The sequence below is a fragment of the Penaeus monodon genome, chromosome 39 (assembly GCF_015228065.2).
Source record: "Penaeus monodon isolate SGIC_2016 chromosome 39, NSTDA_Pmon_1, whole genome shotgun sequence".
In the NCBI taxonomy this organism is placed as follows: Eukaryota; Metazoa; Arthropoda; class Malacostraca; order Decapoda; family Penaeidae; genus Penaeus; species Penaeus monodon.
The window spans coordinates 33,107,302-33,127,301 of record NC_051424.1 but is presented as its reverse complement, the minus strand read 5'-3'; the positions used below and the strand labels follow the sequence as shown (position 1 = coordinate 33,127,301).

The 20,000-nt window shown below is 40.4% G+C and overlaps 1 protein-coding gene across 1 annotated transcript in view; it reads right to left on the bottom strand.

The window, feature by feature from the left end:
* LOC119597556 (aminopeptidase N-like) overlaps positions 1-20,000 on the bottom strand; it is a 31,156-nt gene that overhangs the window by 8,216 nt on the left and 2,940 nt on the right. The window contains 8 exon segments of the mRNA XM_037947133.1: positions 1-142; positions 2,390-2,592; positions 4,233-4,461; positions 8,786-8,981; positions 10,944-11,071; positions 11,712-11,867; positions 12,697-12,899; positions 15,782-16,021. The exon segment at positions 1-142 is cut by the window's left edge and continues 42 nt beyond it. Of these exon segments, the coding sequence (XP_037803061.1) occupies positions 1-142; positions 2,390-2,592; positions 4,233-4,461; positions 8,786-8,981; positions 10,944-11,071; positions 11,712-11,867; positions 12,697-12,899; positions 15,782-16,021 (1,497 nt within the window).

The window sequence follows — 20,000 nt, the reverse complement described above, 5'->3', positions numbered from 1 at the left end:
CTTGACGACCGGGTAGCCCGTCTGCAGCGTCCACGTGTCCATGATGTCCTTCACGCTGACGTCGGCGGCCAGCGAGTCGTCCTCGTGCGCCGCCTCCGTCAGGAACTCCCACAGGTCGTCCTGTTCGGCCGCGTCGTATGCGCTGCCGGAAGGGCGTCGTGTTTAGTAAGGAATGTTAGGTTGTGTGTCTATGATATATGTGTATCGTATTAGTGGACGAACTGTGGAATGAATGTGTATGGCAGCACTTTTTATTTTGGACAGAAGTCAGTCGCCCTGTCACTACGGTATGAGATGTACGTCGGTGCAGACCCTTGTGCATCGAGGCTCTCCTGTCAATATATCACCAAAAGATTTACGTGAGTTTTTCTGTCCACATCTGACAGACATTTTGTGGACATCCCGCACCCACAGGGCAAGAAGGAGCTATGTTTTCTCGTCGTCTGTCTCTTCTTTTTCTCTTCTTCTTCTTCTTCCTCTGCTTTTATTATTTTTCTTATCTGTTTTTCATCTTCTCCTTTTTCTTTCCCTTTTGTTTCTTTTTCTTCTTCTACTATTACTACTTTTACATTTTTTCCTTTTCTTCTTCTTCCTCTCCTTTTCTTATTTTCTCTCTTCCTAATTTTCTCCTTTTTCTTCTTCTTCGAATCCCTTTTGTTCTTCTACATTTTTCTTTTTTCTTCTTCTTCTTTTCCTTTTCTTCTTTTTTTTGTTCTTCTTCTTCCTTCTCCTCTTCCTCCTTCTCCTCCTCCTCTTCTTCTTCTTCTTCCCTTACCTTTTTAATATCTAATTTTCTCTCGTTGCTGAAAAAGCCTTAATTCGATCTTAACATTTTATTAGATTTTCCTGATGCCGTAAAATCACGCCTTTGAATGCAAAATTAAATTCATAAGTTACATTTCCAATTTTATAAAAATCTATCCTTCATGCTAGAAGGTCATTAGAGTCATTTTAATTAGTATTAACTGACTAGATCATTTGTAATTGTGAATAATTTTGAGCCTAAATTCATCTTAATGAATGTCACTGTCTTTATACTAGGTGTCAGGCGAATGGCTCTTCTTTGATAACATTTATTTCATTTATTTAATTGGTTATTAATCTTGACATTAATTCTAATGTTAATCTTGATATTGATATTAATTCTACATCTAGTTCAGATATTTAATTGGATATTAATTTTACTTAACTTACTTAACATCTCTTCTCCGTTTTCATCTTCGTTATTGCTTATCAATTTTAATGATGAAGTTCGCAGTTTTTTTACTTTATTTGTTTATATATATATATATATATATATATATATATATATATATATATATATATATATATATATATATATATATACTAAAAATCTATGTATCTATTTATTCATCTATCTGTCTACCCATTTATTCACATATCTATTTATGGAAGAAAAACCCACAATACAAAAACTAGATTTATCTCCTTTCAATAAATCTAGTTTTTGTACTGTGGGTTTTTCTTCCATAGAATCAGCACGGAAGAGTGTTTTGCTCTTCATATCTATTTATCTGTTCGTCCATTAACCCAATCGGCACGGATAGCAAGAATGTGGCTATTCCCTTTGTAATATAAGATTATTTATTGTATTTACACATAGATGGCTCTACAAGCGCTTAGTTTACCAAGGAGTCAGTTATTAGTCCTACCTGTCTCACCTGTTTCCCCTTTTCCTCGACTTTTGGAAAGGGTCTTTTGTATCATTTCATTGTCAACGTTGCCATGACTTTAATAACAGATCAATAACCACAACATCATTGGCAATAATAACAGTATTGATATCAATTGTATCAAAAAGAAAAAAGAAAAAAAACACACTTTCCGGCCAATTCAAGGAATGGAGAAATCACGCTCGGTTAGTAGGGCCTACTGAGAGACTCCTTGTCGACTGAGCACGTGTGGAGCCATCTGTACGTAACAAAAAAAAAAAAAAAAAAAAGAAGTACAGGGGACAGAACGTAAATCCGTGGTGGTTGGGTTACTTTATTGTCTAATCGTTTATTCACTTTTTATTCATCTATTTCTCGATTATCTGTTTATTCATTTGTTTCTTAATTCATTTACCTATTTATCTCGTTTTTCATTCATTTATGACTTAGTTATCTCTGTATTCACGCATCTATTCATTAACTTTTTAATATATGTAACTTTAAATATCTATCTCTTTATTCATTGAACTATCTCTCTATTCATTCCATCACGTATCTCCCTATTTATCTATCTATCAGTCACCTATTTCAGCTATCTATTTCATCTATCTATCAATCGTTTATTTCAGCTATCTCTTTCAACTATCTATCAATCGTTTATTTCAGCTATCTCTTTCATCTATCTATCTGTCTATCTATCTACCTGTTTTACTTACAAGTGGTTGAGGTAATTGGTGAGTCCTTTCTTGAACGTCGCCTCAGTCAGGAAAAAGTACATCATGCGAATAACTGAAGCTCCTGTTTTGAAAGGAAGGAAGGAGTGACGGAAGAGGAAGAGGGAAGGAGAAGAGAGAAGAGGAAGGAGGACTTGGAGGGAGAGGAGAAGGAGGAGGAGGAGGAGTGGAGGGGGTGGGGGTGGGAAGAGGAGGAGGAGGAAGAGGTGGAGGAGGAAGAGGAGGAGGAAGAAGAGGAGGAGGGGAAGAGGAGGAGGAAGAAGAGGAGAGAGAGAAGGAGGAGGAGGAAGAGGAGGAGAAAGAGGAGGAGGAAGAGGAGAAGGAGGAGGAGGAGGAGGAGAATAATAATAATAAGAAGTAGAAGTAGAAGGAGAAGAGAAGGGAAAAGGAGGTGGGGGAGGAGGAGAAGAAACAGAAAAAAAGGAGAAGGAGGAGGAGAAGAAACAGAAAAAAAGAGGAGGAGGAGGAGAAGAAAAAGAAAAAAGAGAGGAGGAGGAGGAGAAGAAGTAAAAGAAGAAGAAGAAGAAGGAGACGAAGGAGTATAAAAAGAGGGAGTGGAAGAATTAAAAGTCGATGAAGCAGGAAAAGAAGAAGAAGAAAAGACGAAGACGAAGAAGAAAAAGAGAAAGAACAAGAAGGAGAAGAAAAAGAAGAAATGAAGTAGCAGAATGAAGGTGTGGAAAATAAAACGATAAAAGAAATAAAGACAATGGGAGAGAAAAAAGAGGAGAGAGAGAGAGAGAAAAAAAAACATAGATTAATAAAAAAAACGTACATATGAGAACATAATAAAGACAAAATGCAAGGATAGAACAAAAAAGGCAATGATGATGATAATAAAAAATAAATAGATAAAATAAATAAATAAAAAAGAATAAGAGCCAGAATAAACTTTTAAAAATTAAGACAACGTAAGTGTTAACAACGATAATAACAATAAAAAAGCAACAGTGAAAAAAAGGACACCGATAACAAACAACAGTAGCAAAATATCGAGAAAACACAGACACACACACACACACACACACACACACACACACACACACCACACATACCCACAAAATACAATACTACACGAACTACCACATCACATCCGTCGACCCCACAGATGCCTACGAAGCACGACACCACCACACGTCAATCCACAGACGATGCAAACACACCACAACACCATCACCCGCCAGTGGTCACACCGGGGGCACACACGAACACACACCGGAAGTAGGCACAACCAACCCTTAAATAGGGTACATACGAAATCTCATTGATGTCGGGATGTTAGGGTGCACGGGAACGCCAAGGCAATTAAACGTATGAAGTGCCAAGGAATGTTACCGCAGGGGGTCAGGGATTAGGGGCACGGGAAGGCCAAGGGAAGTTAGGGTCATAGGAAGGCCAAGGGAAGTTAGGGGCACGGGAAGGCCAGGGAAAGTGGGTCGGAGTGGAAGGCCAAGTGGCCAGGAAAAGTTAGGAACTTAGGCCAGGAGTGGAAAGTGGGGGATGACGTACGGTCGAGGAAAGTCAGGAGAGTCAGCTACGGGTACGGGCGTGTTCGAAAAGGTCATTTTTGGCCATAAAAAGGTCAGGGGAAATTAGCTAGGGCCACGAATATTAAGAAATGTCAGATAGGGTCATCAAAACGTCAAGAGAATGTAGCTAGGAGTCGGGGATGCTAGGAAATAACATTTAAGGTTGAGGAAGGTCAAAAAAAGTTAGCAGGAGGGGAAAAGTTATCCCAGGTCAAGGAAGGTCAGAAAAAAAAACTTATCATTACCTTTAGCACCATAATCACGATCATCATAATCCCCCCTCATAACCCTTATCAGAAATCAAACAAACAAACAAACAAACCCACATGGTCAACCCCAATGAACTCCATGAACGAAGCGAAGCCCTCGTTGAGCCAAAGGTCAGTCCACCAGGTCGGGGTCACGAGGTTTCCGAACCACTGGTGGGCGAGCTCGTGCACCACCACGACGGCCACGCGCTGCTTGTTCGCGGCCGAGGACGCGTCGGGCGAGTACAGCATGGCGGTCTCTCTGCGGGAGGCCGGGGGGGGGGGGGGTCAGTAGGGGAAGATGGGGCTGAGGGAGGGGGGGAGTAAGGGTGAGATGGGGGAGGGAGGGGGAGTAGGGGGGCGATGGGGGAGAGGGAGGGGGAAGGGGGAGTAAGGGTGAGGTGAAATGAGGAGGAGGGACGGGAAGCGTGGGTGGGGGAGAGGATGGGGAGGGTGAGCAAGGGAGAGAAAGAGGGAGGGGTGAGATGCGGAAGAAAGGAAGAGGGAGGGGGAGGAGAGAGAGAGAGAGAGAGAGAGAGAGAGAGAGAGAGAGAGAGAGAGAGAGAGAGAGAGAGAGAGAGAGAGAGAGAGAGAGAGGGAGTATGGTTGGGAGAGAGACATGTATGAAAATGAGAGAAAAAAAATATAGAAAACCAGAGAACAGCAAAAAAGAAAAACGGAAACACGAAGAAAACAACAACAAAAAAATCTAAAAAAAGAACTCAATAAGTATAACGTAAGATTGATGGCAGAAATTTCTCCCCGGGCTAGCGGAGAATTGAATTATGATTTTCCGACATTTTTTCCCCATTTTTTTCCACCGTACATTATGAGTTTCCGCGTCAAACTTGACAGACAGGATATTAAACTAACTTACAACTTCTTAAGATACTTTGTGACTGTTAAAACTTGTGGAAGCCTTTCTTATTAAGAACTCGACCGTGAAATGATGTCACTTTATATAATGTGGAAAACAAGAATTATATCACGTTACTTTCATAACCTGTTTTCTAATAATGTTATGGATTTTTTTTTCTTTTTACAATAATCTTGGGTGATATTTGGCGTGTAAGAAAGTTTATAGTATGTTGCAAAGGGGAAGGGGCAGGGGGGGGGGGGGGGGGGGGGGGCGGGGGGGGGGGCTTGGGGGGGTTGGGGGCCGGGGGGGGAGGGGGGGGGGGGGGGGTCGGGGGGGGGGTAACCCAAAAAATGGGTTTCCTGGGGGGGAGGGGGGGGGCCGGGGGGGGGGGGGGTTTCGGGGGGGGGGGGGTAGGGGAAAAATGGGGGGGGGCCGGGGGGAGGGGGGGGGGGGGAGGGGGAGATGGGGGAGGGAAAAAAAAGTAGTGGGAAAAAAAAAAAGATAGGGGAAAAAAAAGGGGGGCGGGGGGAAAAAAAAAAATTAAAAAAAAAAATTCTAAAATGGGGAAGGGGAGGGGGAAAATTTCTGGGGGGGGAAAAAAGAAAAAAATTGGGGAAAAAATTAAGGTTTAGGTAAAAATTGAAAAAGGTTTTAAACAACTTTTTTAAGGGGTTTTGGGATTTTAAAAAGGGAAGAAGGGGGGGAATAGCCCCAAAGAAGGAAAAGGGGGAAAAAGAAAAAAGGAAAAAGAAAATGAGGAGACAAAAAGGGGGGAAAGGGGAAGAAGAAAGGGGGGAAAGTTTTTGTTGGAGGAAATTTATGAAAAAAAAGGGGGAAAAAAAAATTAAAAAAAAGCGAAAAAAAAAACGCCCCCCCCTTTTTTAAAAAAAACCCCAAAATTTTTCCTTTTTTGGGGCAAAATTTTTTTTTCCCCCCTTTTTTTACCTTTTTTTTTCCTTTTTTTTTCCGCCTTTTTTTCCCCCTTTTTTTTCCCCTTTTTTCTTTTATTTCGCCCCGGGACAACCGGACTTTTTCTTTTTTCCTTTTCCCTTTTTCTTTTTTTTTTCCTTGTAACCTTTTTATTTCCTCCCTTATTCCTTTTTCTTAAACGCCTTTTCCCTTTACTTTCTCCTTTTTCTAAAAGGGTTTATGTTTTTTTTCCCCTTTTCTTCCCCGGGGTGTTTTTCATTTTTTTTTTTTTGGGGGGGGTACTTTTTTATTTTGTCCTCTTATTAAATTCCTTTTTTTTTACAAATTATTCCCCTTTCCCCTTTCCCCTTTTTTTCTTTCTTTTCTTTCTTTCTTTTTCTCTCTCTCTTTTCTCTTTCTTTCTTTCTCTCTCTCTCTGCTTTCTTTCTTTCTTCCTCTCTCTCTTTTTTCTCTTTCTTTCTTTCTCTCTCTCTCCTTTCTTTTCTTTTCCTTTCTTCTCTTCCCTCTTCTTTTTTCTCTTCTCTCTTTTCTCTCCTCCTCTCCTCTTTTTCCCCTTCTTCTCTCCTTCTCTCTCTTTTCTCTGTCTGCCCTTTTTCTCCCTCTACCTCCCCCTCTCTCTTTCTCTCTTCTCCTTCTCTTCTCTCCTCTCTTTCTGTTCTGCCCTCTTTTCTCCCTTCTCGGGTTTTGGCCTTTTCCCCCTTCTGTCTTTTCCCCCTCTCTCTTCTTCTTCTGTCTTCTCTTCTTTTCTCTGTCTCTGCCCTTTTCCCTCTCTCTCTCTGTCTCTCTTTCTCTCCTCTCTCTCTCTGTTCTCTCTCTCTCTGTTGTTCTGTCTGCCCTTCTGCCCTTGTGGGCTTCCCCTCTCCTTTCTCTGTCTCCTCTCTCTCTCTCTTCTCTCCTCTCTTCTCTCTCTCTCCTCTCTCTCCCTTCTCTCTCTCTCTTTCCCCTGTTTTGTTTTGTCTTTTCTCTTCTTTTTCTCTCTTCTCTCTCTCTCTCCTCTCTTTTTTTCTCCTCCTCTCTTCTCTCCCCTTTTGTTTCTTCTCTCTTTCTCTCCCCCCTCCCCTTCTCTCTCTCTCTCTCCCTCCTCTCTTCTCCCATTTACCTCCCTCTTTTTCCCTCTTTTTCCCTCTCTCTCTTTCTCTCTCCTTCTGCCCCTGTCCTTTTCTCCCCTCTTCTCTTTTTTTCCTGTCTTTTTTCTCTCTCTCTCTTCTCTTTTCTCTCTCTTTTCTCTCCCTCTCTCCCCGGTCTCTCTCCCTCTCTTCTCCTTCTCTCGTTCTCTCCTTCCTCCCCTCTCCCCTTCCTCTCTCTCCTCCCCTTCCTCTCTCTCCCTCTCTCCCCTCTCTCTCTCTCCTCTCTCTGTCGCGGGCCCTTCCTTCTCCCTCTACCTTCCCTCTCTCTTTCTCTTCTCTCTTCTTCCTCCTCTCTCTCTCCCCCCTCTCTCTCTCCTTCTCCCCCCCCGTCCCCCCCCCCCCCTCTCTCTCTCTCTCTCTCTCCTCTCTCTCTCTCTCTCTCTGTCCTCTCTCCCTCTCTCCCTCCTCTCTCTCTCTTCTCTTCTCTTTTCTCTCTCTCTGTCTCCCCTCCTCTCCCTCCCCCTTTTCCCCCCTCTCACTCCCCCTCTCCCCCCCCCCCCCCCCCCTCCCCCCCCCCCCCCCCCTCTCTCTCTCCCTCTCTCTCTCTCTTTCTTTTGTCTGCCCGGTGTGTCTCTCTCCTTTTCTCCTTTTCTCTCTCTCTCTTCTCTCTCTCTCTCCCTCCCTTCTCTCTCCCTCTGCCCTCCTCTCTCTCCCCTCTCTCTCTCTTTTCCTCTTTCTTTTTCCCCCTCTCCCTCCCCCCCTCTCTGTCTCTGTCTCTCTCCCTCTTTTCCCCTCCTCCCCTTTTCTCTCCTCCCCTCTCTCTTCTCTCTCCCCCTCCCCCCCCTCTCTATCTTCTCCCCCCTCCCTCTCCCCCCCCCCTCTTTCTCCCCCTCTCTCTTCTCTCTTTCTCTTCTCTCCCCTCTCTCTCCTCTCTCTGTTTTCCTTTTCTCTCTCCTTTTCTCTCCCTCTCTCTCTCTCTCTCTCTCTCTCTTTTCCTCCCCTTTTTTCTCTCTCTCTCTCCACCCCCTCCCCCCCCCCCCTCTCTCTCTCTTTTTCTTTTCGGGTCTCTGTCTCTTCCCCTCTCTCCCCCCTCTTCTGTCTCTTTTCCCCTCTCCCCCCCCTCTCTCTCCCTCTCCTCTCTCCTCTCTCTATCTCTCTCTCTCCCCTTCTCTTTTCCCCTTCTCTCTCCTCTCTCTCTCTTTTCCTTTCTCCCCCCCCCCCTCCTCTATCTCTCTCTCTCTCCCCTTGTCTCTGTCTTTTCCCCCTCTTTTCCCTTTCCCCCTCCATCCTTCTCTCTTCTCCCCGGCTCTCTCCCCTCTCTCTTTTCCCCCCTCTCCCCCCCTCTCTCTCTCTCTTTTCTTCTCTCTCTCTTTTTCTTTTTCTCTTTTCTCTCTCTCTCTCTTCTCTCCCCTTCCCCCCTCTTCTCCCCCTCCCCCTTTTGTTTTTGTTTTCCCCTTTTGCTCTCTCCTCCCCTCCCCCTCTCCTCTCTCCCCCCTTTTTTTCTCTCTCGCTCTCTCTCTCTCTCTCTCCCCTTTCTCTCTCTCTCTCTCTCTCTCTTTTTTCTTCTGAGTCTCTCTCTGTCTCTCTCTCTCCTCTCTCCCCCGTCTTTGTCTCTCTTTTCTCTCTCTTCTTTTCTCTTTCCTCTCTTTCTCTTTTTTTGCTCTCTCCCCCCCCCAACCCACCCTCATTCTCCTCCCCCCTCCCTTTAACCCTTGTAACCCCTCCTCCCCCCTCCACACACACACCTCAGCCTTTTAAACCTGTAGGGATAAACCCCCCCCTTTTTTCTCCAGGCCCCCGGCCGGGGAAGCCCGGGAAAGGGGCCCCCCTGTCCTCGGGCAAGGGGAGGGATGCTGAAGTAGGACTCGAAGTACGTGAGGCAATCCACGCCCACGGCCAAGGAGTAGTCGGCCTGGTCCATGGCCTCCGGTCGCGCCCACACTGCAAGGGAGGAGATGCGGAGCTGAGAGGGAGGGCGGGGGCAGGTGGTGGTGGTTGCTTTGGTGGGGAGGTATGGTGATGGTGGGGGGGAGACGGCTGATGGTGGTTATTGGGATTATGGCAGTGGTGGCTGAGAAGATAGTGGGGGTTATGGGGAGGTATGGTGATGGTGGGGGGGGGGAGGATGATGATGGTGAAATGGTGGTTGGGAAGAGGATGGTAGTAATGGTAGTTAGGAGAAAGTTGGGTATGGTGGTTATGGTGATGGTGGCTAGGAGGAGGGTGATGATAGTGATGCTGTTTGGGAGGAAAATGGTGTTCATTGTTATGGTGGTGGTAGGTAGGTGGATGGTGATGACGGTTATGGTGATGTGGTTATAGTGACGGCGATGGTGCTAGATAAGGATGGTGGTTGGCTGGAAAGCTGTGATGATAAGATTAATGATAATTTAATTAGTATGATAATGGTGTTAGTGACGATGGTGAATTTGTGATATCTACAATCAGCGGAGAGATATGGTGTTAGCAAAATAGAAATAGGATCTAAATATGATAGATTAGCATTTTAATAAATAGTAAGACAACTACATATATTGATACAGAAAGAAAATGGAGATAAGCTTTTTTTTAACAAGAAAAACACATTCCAGTAAATATTTGCTTTACTTTTCTCATTGCAGAGATATTGCAATGAAAAAATACTATTGCACGTATATGTTGCAGAAAAGATAACTTATCATAGGACTTCTTTTTTTTTTAGCATATCATAAAATTCTTTTTTAGGCATTTTTTTTCTAATTAAATCTCAGTATCACTATTTTTTTCGTTCGTAGGAAAAAGTTAACTTTTTTTTTCAGTTTATCTTAATCTTTATTTCGTGTTGTAAATCTCTGAAGAGAAAGAAACATATGTCGGTAAACTTGAAAAGTGGGGAAGGAAGGAGGGAATTAAGAGAGGGAAAAGAGAGAAAGGGAGAGGGGGGATTGAGAGAGAAAAAGAGAAGAGAGATGGATAGATAGATAAAAATGTGGAAAGAGTGAGGGAGGTAAGGAGAAAGAGAAAGATAGATAGATAGATAGATAGATAGATAGATAGATAGATAGAGAGAGAGAGAGAGAGAGAGAGAGAGAGAGAGAGAGAGAGAGAGAGAGAGAGAGAGAGAGAGAGAGAGAGAGTTTTAAGTTTGGTTTGGATTCCATTTGATACAATGGATATTCTTGGTGTGACATACTGTCTGCTTGATTTTGCTCACGTGTGTCAGCTGCTGCTGACTCGGCTGAACCGAGTCCTTGCCCGCCGTGGTGCCTAGCCACAGCAGTAACCTCCGGGCGACAGTTGCAACTTCTCGCGCCTGGGCGGGGCGCGAACCGCCGACCCCTCGGATGAGAGGCCGACACGTTACCACTGTACCAGCCCGGAGAGAGAGAGAGTAGAAAAAGAACAAAAGAAATGAAGTTTGAGATGAATCAGAAGAAAAAGAAAATAAGAAAGAAATGGATAAGATATAAAATGTAGAAAATGAGAAAAATGAAAAAAATGAAATGCAGGAAAGAGGAAATAATGTTGAAGAAGGGAAGGAGAGGGACAAGGACATGATGCAGCAGTAGAAGAAGGAGAAAAATGAGAAGCAAGAAGAGGAGAAAATAAAGGAACGAAACGAAGAAAGAAACAAAGAAGAGAGAGAGAGAGAGAGAGAGAGAGAGAGAGAGAGAGAGAGAGAGAGAGAGAGAGAGAGAGAGAGAGAGAGAGAGAGAGAGAGAGAGAGAGATAGAGAGAGAGATAGAAAGAAAGAGAGAGATAGAGAGAGAGAGAGAGAGAGAGAGAGAGAGAGAGAGAGAGAGAGAGAGAGAGAGAGAGAGAGAGAGAGGAGAGAGAGAGAGAGAGAGAGAGAACAACAACAGCAACAACAACGATAAGAAAAAGGTAAAAAAACAGAAATCAGAAAACCTCTCTCGACCTCACCAGAGAAATTCGTCTGTCCGGCCATGGCACTGACGACCTCGAAATCCGAGACGACGAAGGCAACAAGGTAAGTGGACATCTTGACGGTGGTGTCATAGTGGTCCCAAACCCACCCGGCCTGACCTTCCCTGGGGGTCAAATCAGGTCAGTGTCGTGCGAGTGAATGGGATGGGGAAATAGGGTCATGCTTTGGCTCTGTGGAAGGGAGGGGTTGGTCTCGGGTGGGAATCGGCTTTCGTGCGTGAAACATAGAGGCTTAGGACTTCATTCCGGGAGGGAGGTTGGGCCAAAGTGGATAGGGGCAAGGTAGAGAACGTCACGTGGTTTGTATTCCACATATCGGGCTCAACCTCATCGAAATCTACACGACCTCACGTAATTTTCACACACGCATACACACACACACACAAGCACACACATACACAGACACACACAGAAGCACACACAAACACACGCACACACACACCACCTCCCCCCCTCCCCCCCGACCATACCCCCTCCCTCTCCCCCAACACACACAACCAAACTCCTACCTTCCGTCCTCCACCTACCCTCTCCGATCTCCCATCCCTCTCCCTCCCTCTCCCATCCCCCTTCCATCCCTCTCTCCCTCCCTCTCCCATCCCCCTCCTATCTCTCTCTCCCTCCTTCTCCCTCTCCCATCCCCTCCCATCCCTCTCCCTCCCTCTCCCTTTCCCATCCCTCTCTCCCTCTCCCTCCCTCTCCCATCCCCCTCCCACCCCCAACACACAGGCTCCTCCTCCTCACACAGGCTCCGTCGCCTTGATCATCATGTTGCTGAGCGTGGACATGTGTTCCTCTCGGGCCAAAGACACGGCAAACGTGGCTTTCAGGGCAGGTTCGTCCAAGCAAGGGAAGGCTCTCCTCGCGTCCGTGGGTTGGAACTGCGTTGCTGCCAGCATTCTGGAAGGAGGTTGGAACGGGTTGGAAATGGTTAGAAATGGGGGGAAACGTTGGAAATGATAGAAATAACAATAATAACAACAAGAATGACAGTGATGATAATAATATTGGTAGTAATGACAATAAACAGTAACACTGATAATGTCAATAATGATTACAGTAGTAAGAATGACAACTTAATAGATAATGACAATAATGATAACTTGAATAACAATAAACAAAAACTGATAATGAACAAATAGAAAAAAAAGAAAAATGAACAACTGAAAAATATCAACATATGAAGAAAACGAACAAATGAAGAAAATGAACAAATTAACAAAATAAGCAGACAAAAAAGTACAAATGAGCAAATAAAAAAAACAACAAAGCAAAACAAAACAAAATACGAGCGAAAAGAACGAATGGACAATATAAATACTGAACAATTTAACAAGACAAATGACAAACAAACAAACAAACATGCATGAATGAACAAAACTGAGCAATGCAAAATAAAAAAAAGCACACAGGCCCATTCCCCTCACCAGAAAAGAGAGAGAGAGAGAGAGAGAGAGAGAGAGAGAGAGAGAGAGAGAGAGAGAGAGAGAGAGAGAGAGAGAGAGAGAGAGAGAGAGAGAGAAAATATATATATATATATATAATAGATAAATTGATTCAAAGATAGACAAATAAAATGGACAAATAGATTTTAAAAAATAAAAAATAAAGGATAAAAAATAGACAGACAGAAAAGCAGACAAATAGATTTTTAAAATGACAGACAAATAAAACAAAGACACAAAAAAAATCTAAGCTAAAAACAGATAAAACCCCAGATACAACGCACATCTGGTCCCCGTTTGCATTAGTATACGTCGACCTGTAGAAGCCCCTGAGCTCGTTGTTCAAAACTCCTTCGAAGTCCATGGAGAGAACAAGCTCTTCGTTCACGAGCAGTTCTTCGGCCAAGTGAACGACGAAGAACTCTCTGGAGGCGTCGTACTCGTGGGCTGTGGTCTGGATGGCACTCAGGTCTGCTTTGTTCTTCAGCTGGGGGTGGGGTGGGGGAGGGGAGAAGTGTGGGAGGGAGAGGGAAGGAAGGGGAGGGGGGCGGGAGAAGAATGTGTGTGAATTATATATATATATACACACACACACACACACACACACACACACACACACACACACACACACACACACCCACACACACAACAACACACACACAAACACACACACACACACACACACCACACACATATATATATATATATAATATATATATATATATATAATGATATATTATATCTATATATATATATATATATATATGTATGTATATATATATGTGTATATATATCGAAATGATTTTTTCTGCGACTTCTTTCTTATGTTTGTTTTAATTTAGTTTATTGTTGTTTTTCTTATTATCTCTTAATGTTCACTTCTATCTTTTTTTTCTCTGCATTTGCTCTCTTTCTTTACTCTTCCCTCTTTCTCTCTCTCACTATCTATCCAATCATCTATCTATATATCCATCCATCCGTCTCTCTCTATCTATCTATCTATCCATCCATCCATTTATTTATCTCTCTATCAATCAATCCATTTATCTATCATTCTCTCTATCTATCCGTCCATCCATCCACCTATCTATCCATCTCACTCTACCCATCTATCGATTTATTTATCTATCTCTTTATCCATCCATCCATCCATCTATCTGTCTATCCGTCCATCCATCTATCTATCTACCTATTGAATAAATCTTCCCATTTTTTCAATAAAGACTATATTTACAGCAGTCGGTATAGAACAATCACCTTTAATGACAAGTTGCCAACCGGTTAACGATAAGAGAAAAGCCTAATACCGTTTAATAAAAGGTGCATGGGAAAAATGGTGATAACAGAGCGGCGAAGAGGAGGCCATAAAGTCGACTCAAGAGGTAATAAAAGCGGGAAATTAAGCCGTTTTACCAGAGGAAGCAGAGAAAATGGAGTAAATTAGTGTGCGAAGGAATTTCGATGAAATAAAGCGGACGTGTGTCAGCATATACATACACGCTTGAATGTATACACACACACATATATATATACACATATACACACACATATACATGTATATAAAATTATATATATATACATATATATATATATATATATATATATATATATATATATATATATATACATGTGTGTGTGTGTGTGTGTGTGTGTGGTGTGTTGTATGTGTGTCTATATCTATATGTATATCTATCTATCATGCTGTGACCACGCCGGCTCAAACATGAACCTACCGTTAAAAAAAAAAACATGTATGTATATTACATGTATACATGTATATATCTACACACACACACACACACACACACACACACACAACACACACAACACACACATATGTATATATATTATAATTATATATTAATAAAATAAAATATAAATCAAAATACAATACACATATATTCAGTAGTATATTACATGTATAACAGTATACATCTACATATATATATATATATATATATATATATATAATATATATATATATATATATATATATATATTATATATATATATATATTATATGTTTGTGATAGTTACATGATATGTATATGTTTGTATTATAATGCATATATGTATATATATTATATATGATATGATAGCTATAATGAATATAAATAAAAATGTATATATATTATATATATATATATATATATATATATATATATATATATATATATGATACAAAATATTATATATAATATAATATACATATATATAATATATATATATATATATATATATATATACTATATATATATATATATATATATATATATATATATATATATATATATATTATATAATATATATATTTTATATATATATTGTATATATACATATGTGTGTGTGTGTGTGTGTGTGTGTGTGTGTGTGTGTGTGTGTGTGTGTGTGTGTGTGTAGATATATACATGTTACATGTAATATACATGCATGTGATATATATATATATTATATATATATATATATATATATATATATATATATATATATAATATATATATATATATGTGTGTGTGTGTGTGTGTGTGTGTGTGGTGTGTGTTTTGTGTGTGTTGTGTGGTGTGTGTGTGTGTGTGTGTTGTGTGTGTGTGTGTGTGTGTGTGTGTGTGTGTGTGTGTGTGTGTGTGTGTGTGTGTGTGTGTGTGTGTGTGTGTGTGTGTGTGTGTGAGTGTGTGTGTATGTATATGCGTGTGCATGTAGGCTTAAATGCCTGTACATACAGTTCCATATCGTTATAAGATCGTGAACCAGCTAAGCTCCAGAAATTCGCTGCTGGCAACGAACTCAGCGAAGCAAAAGAGGCTATTTTTTTCCTCGAGTAAAAAGCTGAGGTTCGACCCACGTGGGAGCAGCGACGGGAACGAAGCCCGCCTGTCACCGTGGAAAAGTTATCTTGTTTACTATTATGGTGCTTGTAATAGTGTTAAGAGACTGTGTTCGTGCTCGTCTTCATAGAGTCTTTATCTATTTATCATTACGTTACTTTGTGGTCTTCATTCCTACCTCCTTCATTTTTTAAATTTCTTTTCTTTTTTTCCGTTGTTTATTTTCCTCGCTTTTTTTATTGCAAAAGAAAATGAGAGTCTTGAAATCTTCTTAAGAAAGAAAGAAAAAAATCTTATCGTAACTATATCATAACAGTAATTTCACCTTAAGACTATTCCATTCACTGTAAAAGCTCATCACAACACAATTCCACTATAGAGACAATACTGCATCAAAGAATAAGTAATTCACTTCACTCTAAAGACACACGCATTCCTGTTCACCATCACAGAATCGCCATCATAGAATCACCATCAAAGAATCACCATCAGAGGATTCTCACTTACCATTTGAAAATCCCCACAAAACCGCAATCCAACTCACCATTATAGTGTCCTCATGCACCGTAATATCAGCCATGTGTAGGGTTATATTTGAAGTTGCCTCCCTGGCCACCATCTCGATCTCGACATGGCCCATGATGCTGAAGTTCCCATTGACATAAGGCTGAAGTTTGACGACATAATGGACCGGTTCCAGAGAAGTTGGCAGCAGGTAGTTCTCCAAAGTGGGCGGAGTTTGAGTGGTGGTGGGCGTGTCCGTTGTGGTGCTGGTTTGTTGAAGCTGAGGAGGAGAGGAGGGTTGGTGGCGGCTGGGTTGTCGTGAGGGCGAGGGTGATGGTGGTGATGACGATGACGATGACGATGACGATGACGATGACGATGACGATGACGAGGTAAGAAGATGATGATGATGACGAGGATGATGGTGATGATAATGATGGTGTTGGTATTGGTGGTAGTGGTGTGGGTGATGATGATGATGATAAAGAGGATGAGGATGATGGCAATAATGGCGATGATAATAACAATAATAATAATGACTATAGTGGTAACAGAAGCAAAACCGAGTATCGAATCCCCATCGGTCTGCCACAATCCGAAATCCCCCGAGTTTTTCCCGTCCATGTATTAAAAAAAAATTCTCTTATGCAATGCGAACAGCGGGACGAGTAAAACTTTCAATTTTGCAACCGTCGATTCCTATTCATGGAAATACATTGTCAAAGAAATACTAGAATGGAAATTTTAACTCGAATTTGAAATTGAGGTTTTGAGAATTGCAAATTTTGAATACGAATTTCCGCTGTGACGGCTTCCTATTCTCAATTCTCTCTCTCTCTCTCTCTCTCTCTCTCTCTCTCTCTCTCTCTCTCTCTCTCTCTCTCTCTCTCTCTCTCTCTCTCTCTTCTATCTGCTTTCTTCATCATTCTTTCTCTCATCTTCTTCTTCCTCTCTCTTCTCTGGTGTGTCTATCTGGCTATTTGTTTAGCTATATATCTATATATTCATCTATCTATCTATCCCTGGCTCTCTCTCTCTCTCGCACTCTCTCTCTTCTTCTCTTTATTTTATCTTCTGTCTCTCTTCTCTCTCTCTTCTCTCTCTCTCTTTCCTCTCTCTCTCTCTTCTCTCTCTCCTTCTATCTTTCTCTCTTCTCTCTTTCTCCTCTTCTCTTTTCTTTTATCTGTTTGTTTCTTCATCTCTCTTTTCTCTCTCTCTTATATATTATATATTATATATATATATACTATATATATATATATATATATATATATATATATATATATATAATATATATATATATATATATATATTATATATCATATATATATATATATAATATATTATATATATAATATATATATATATATATATTTATATATATAATATATATATATATATATATATATATATATATAATATATATATTATATATTTAGTGTGTGTGTGTGTGTGTGTGTGTGTGTGTGTGTGTGTGTGTGTGTGTGTGTGTGTGTGTGTGTGTGTGTGTTTACATGTGTGTGTGATGTGTTTGCATGTGTGTGTGTGTTTATGTATACATGCATGCACACACACAAGCATGACAAAAGCGGCGGCTTCATTGCTCAGCCTAAGCCTTGGTCCCTCCTCCATTTCTCCGCCTGACATCCCTTCTGCTTGCCTTGCAAACCCAGGAAAGAAACGTCGTGTTTTCTTTTCATTTCTTACGTCTTTCCGGCTTGCTTGTTCACGACAAGAAAACACGAATCCCTAACTAATGTTTCAGTACACAGAGTAGAAGAAGATAAAACACACATATAATAATTCAAGTCAGTTTCAAATGAATATTGCAACCAGGCTTTCAAATAGACGTTTTTTTCCATCTATTTCGTGGGGACTTTTAATCATTTTGTATGAAGTTATTATTATATTTTTTTTTTAATCTTTTTATTTTTTTGTTTTTGATTTTTTATAGTATCCCCATGATATATAACAAACTTCCAAGATATCGAAGTAGTGCGTTTAGATGATTCCCCCAAAACTAGCAAAACCGAGCCTTTACGTGACCGCAGAATAATCTCACTGAAACTGGAGGCTTCTACATAACCCCAATTTTACTCAACAAAACCCGCGGACTTGGCAATAGAATCGGAGCTTAACCTCGCTAATACCGCGGCATTTTAATAATAGCCATAAAAAAAGTGAATAAAAAAATGGATTAAGCTACTGATCCAATCACGTGATAAGCATAATCCTCCTTCCAGTCAAATCTCTGAAATGGTGTGACAAAGGCAATAAAGATAGAGATAAGAAGCGCTAAAAAGAGAAAAAGAAAGGGAAAAAATTCTGAAGTATTACGAGACTTAAACCGATGAATAATGTGTGGAATAGAGAATTCGGGGAGGGAGGAAGAGGATGAGAGGAAGGGGGCAGTGAGAGGGATGGATGAGAGGGAGGAAGAGGATGAGAGGAAAAGGGTAGTGAGAGGGATGGATGAGAGGAAAAGGGCAGTGAGAGGGATGGATGAGAGGGAGGAAGAGGATGAGAGGAAGGGGGCAGTGAGAGGGATGGATGAGAGGGAGGAAGAGGATGGGAGGAAGAGGTTAGTGAGAGAGATGGATGAGAGGGACAGATAGATAATAGATAGATAGATAGATAGATGGATGAGATAGATGAATGAGAGGAATGGATGGGTGATGATAGATACGTGAATGGGATGGATAAGTGAGTGAGGTGGATAGATGGAAGAGGAAAAGAGAGAGAAGCGTGAAATTGGTATATTAGTGAGATGGATAGATAGATGGATAGATGATAGAAGATGGATAGGTGAAATTATTTGATAATGTAAATAATGAGAATAGAGAGAGAAGCCTGAAATAAGGTAGATTAGTGAGAAATTATATTAACTGAAGATATTTGATAATGATGAATAAGAATAGCTGTATGCAATGCTAAATAGATGTACAAAAAAAAGATGAAAGGCATAAACAGATAGACAAATTGATAAACTATAGAAAAAAAATCACATAAAGAGAGAAAATAAAAGGAGAAAAAACAGAGAAAGAGAGAGAGAGAAACAAACAACAATGAAACCAATATTCAAAAGAAAAAAGAAAAAAAATCTTTATTTATATTTATCTATCTATCTATTAATAATAATAATAATAATAATAATAATAATAATAATAATAATAATAATGATAATGATGATAATAATAATAATAATGATAATAATGATAATAATAATGATAATAATAACAATAATAATAATAATGATAATGACAATAACAACAACAACAATAACAAATACCGCAATCCTCAGAACGTGAAGGTGTTTCTTTTCACACTGGATATGAAGTCCTTTTAAATGTTCTTTGACTTTCACTAAGTCAGATTTTATTGTGTGTGTGTGGTTGCCGGGGGGGCGGGGGTATTATACGGAATTTTCGATATTTCTTTTTATCAAATAATTATTCACATTTTTAAAGTTAATGTGTTTAACTGTTATTGTTGTTGTTGTTGTTTGGTAGGCGGAGGAGGAAGGGGGGGGGGGCTATGCTCCGTGTGCATCTTTGTCCATGTGTTTATTCACATATAAGAGGTATGATTGTTAATGCTATAAGATCGATACTACTACTGATTCAACTGCTGACAATATTATTACCATTACTCATACCACTGTTATTATCATCAGCATTATTATCATTATCATTATCGCCGTCATCATTACCAGTTACTATATATCTTTTATTTATTTATAATCTTTTAATTATTATGACTATTAGGTTTATAACAATCATTGTCCAAATAATCATCACATCGGTACTACTGTTATAGAAAAAGAGAAAGAGAGAGAGAGAGAGAGAGAGAGAGAGAGAGAGAGAGAGAGAGAGAGAGAGAGAGAGAGAGAGAGAGACAGACAGACAGAGAGAGACGCAGAAAAAGAGAAGATGAAGAAAAAAAGTAAAACCAAGAGATTTATGAATACTTAAAATAAGAACAACAAAAAATAAGCAACGAGTCGAGATGAGATATAAATTCTGAAACGAAATACATAAAAATCACATAAGAAAATCATATGAAGTAATTACGCAATTTTCTTTCCTTCCTTAATATGACTTTCGTTGATATAGTCTTATCCTACGTAATCATATTCATTTTTCTTTTTCATTTCCACTTAAAGAACATAGGATTCAAAATAAACAAACAGGTCAGCAAACGAACACACACAAAAATAAAACACCTAAAAGAAAACACAAGAAAAAATCATTAAAGAAGAC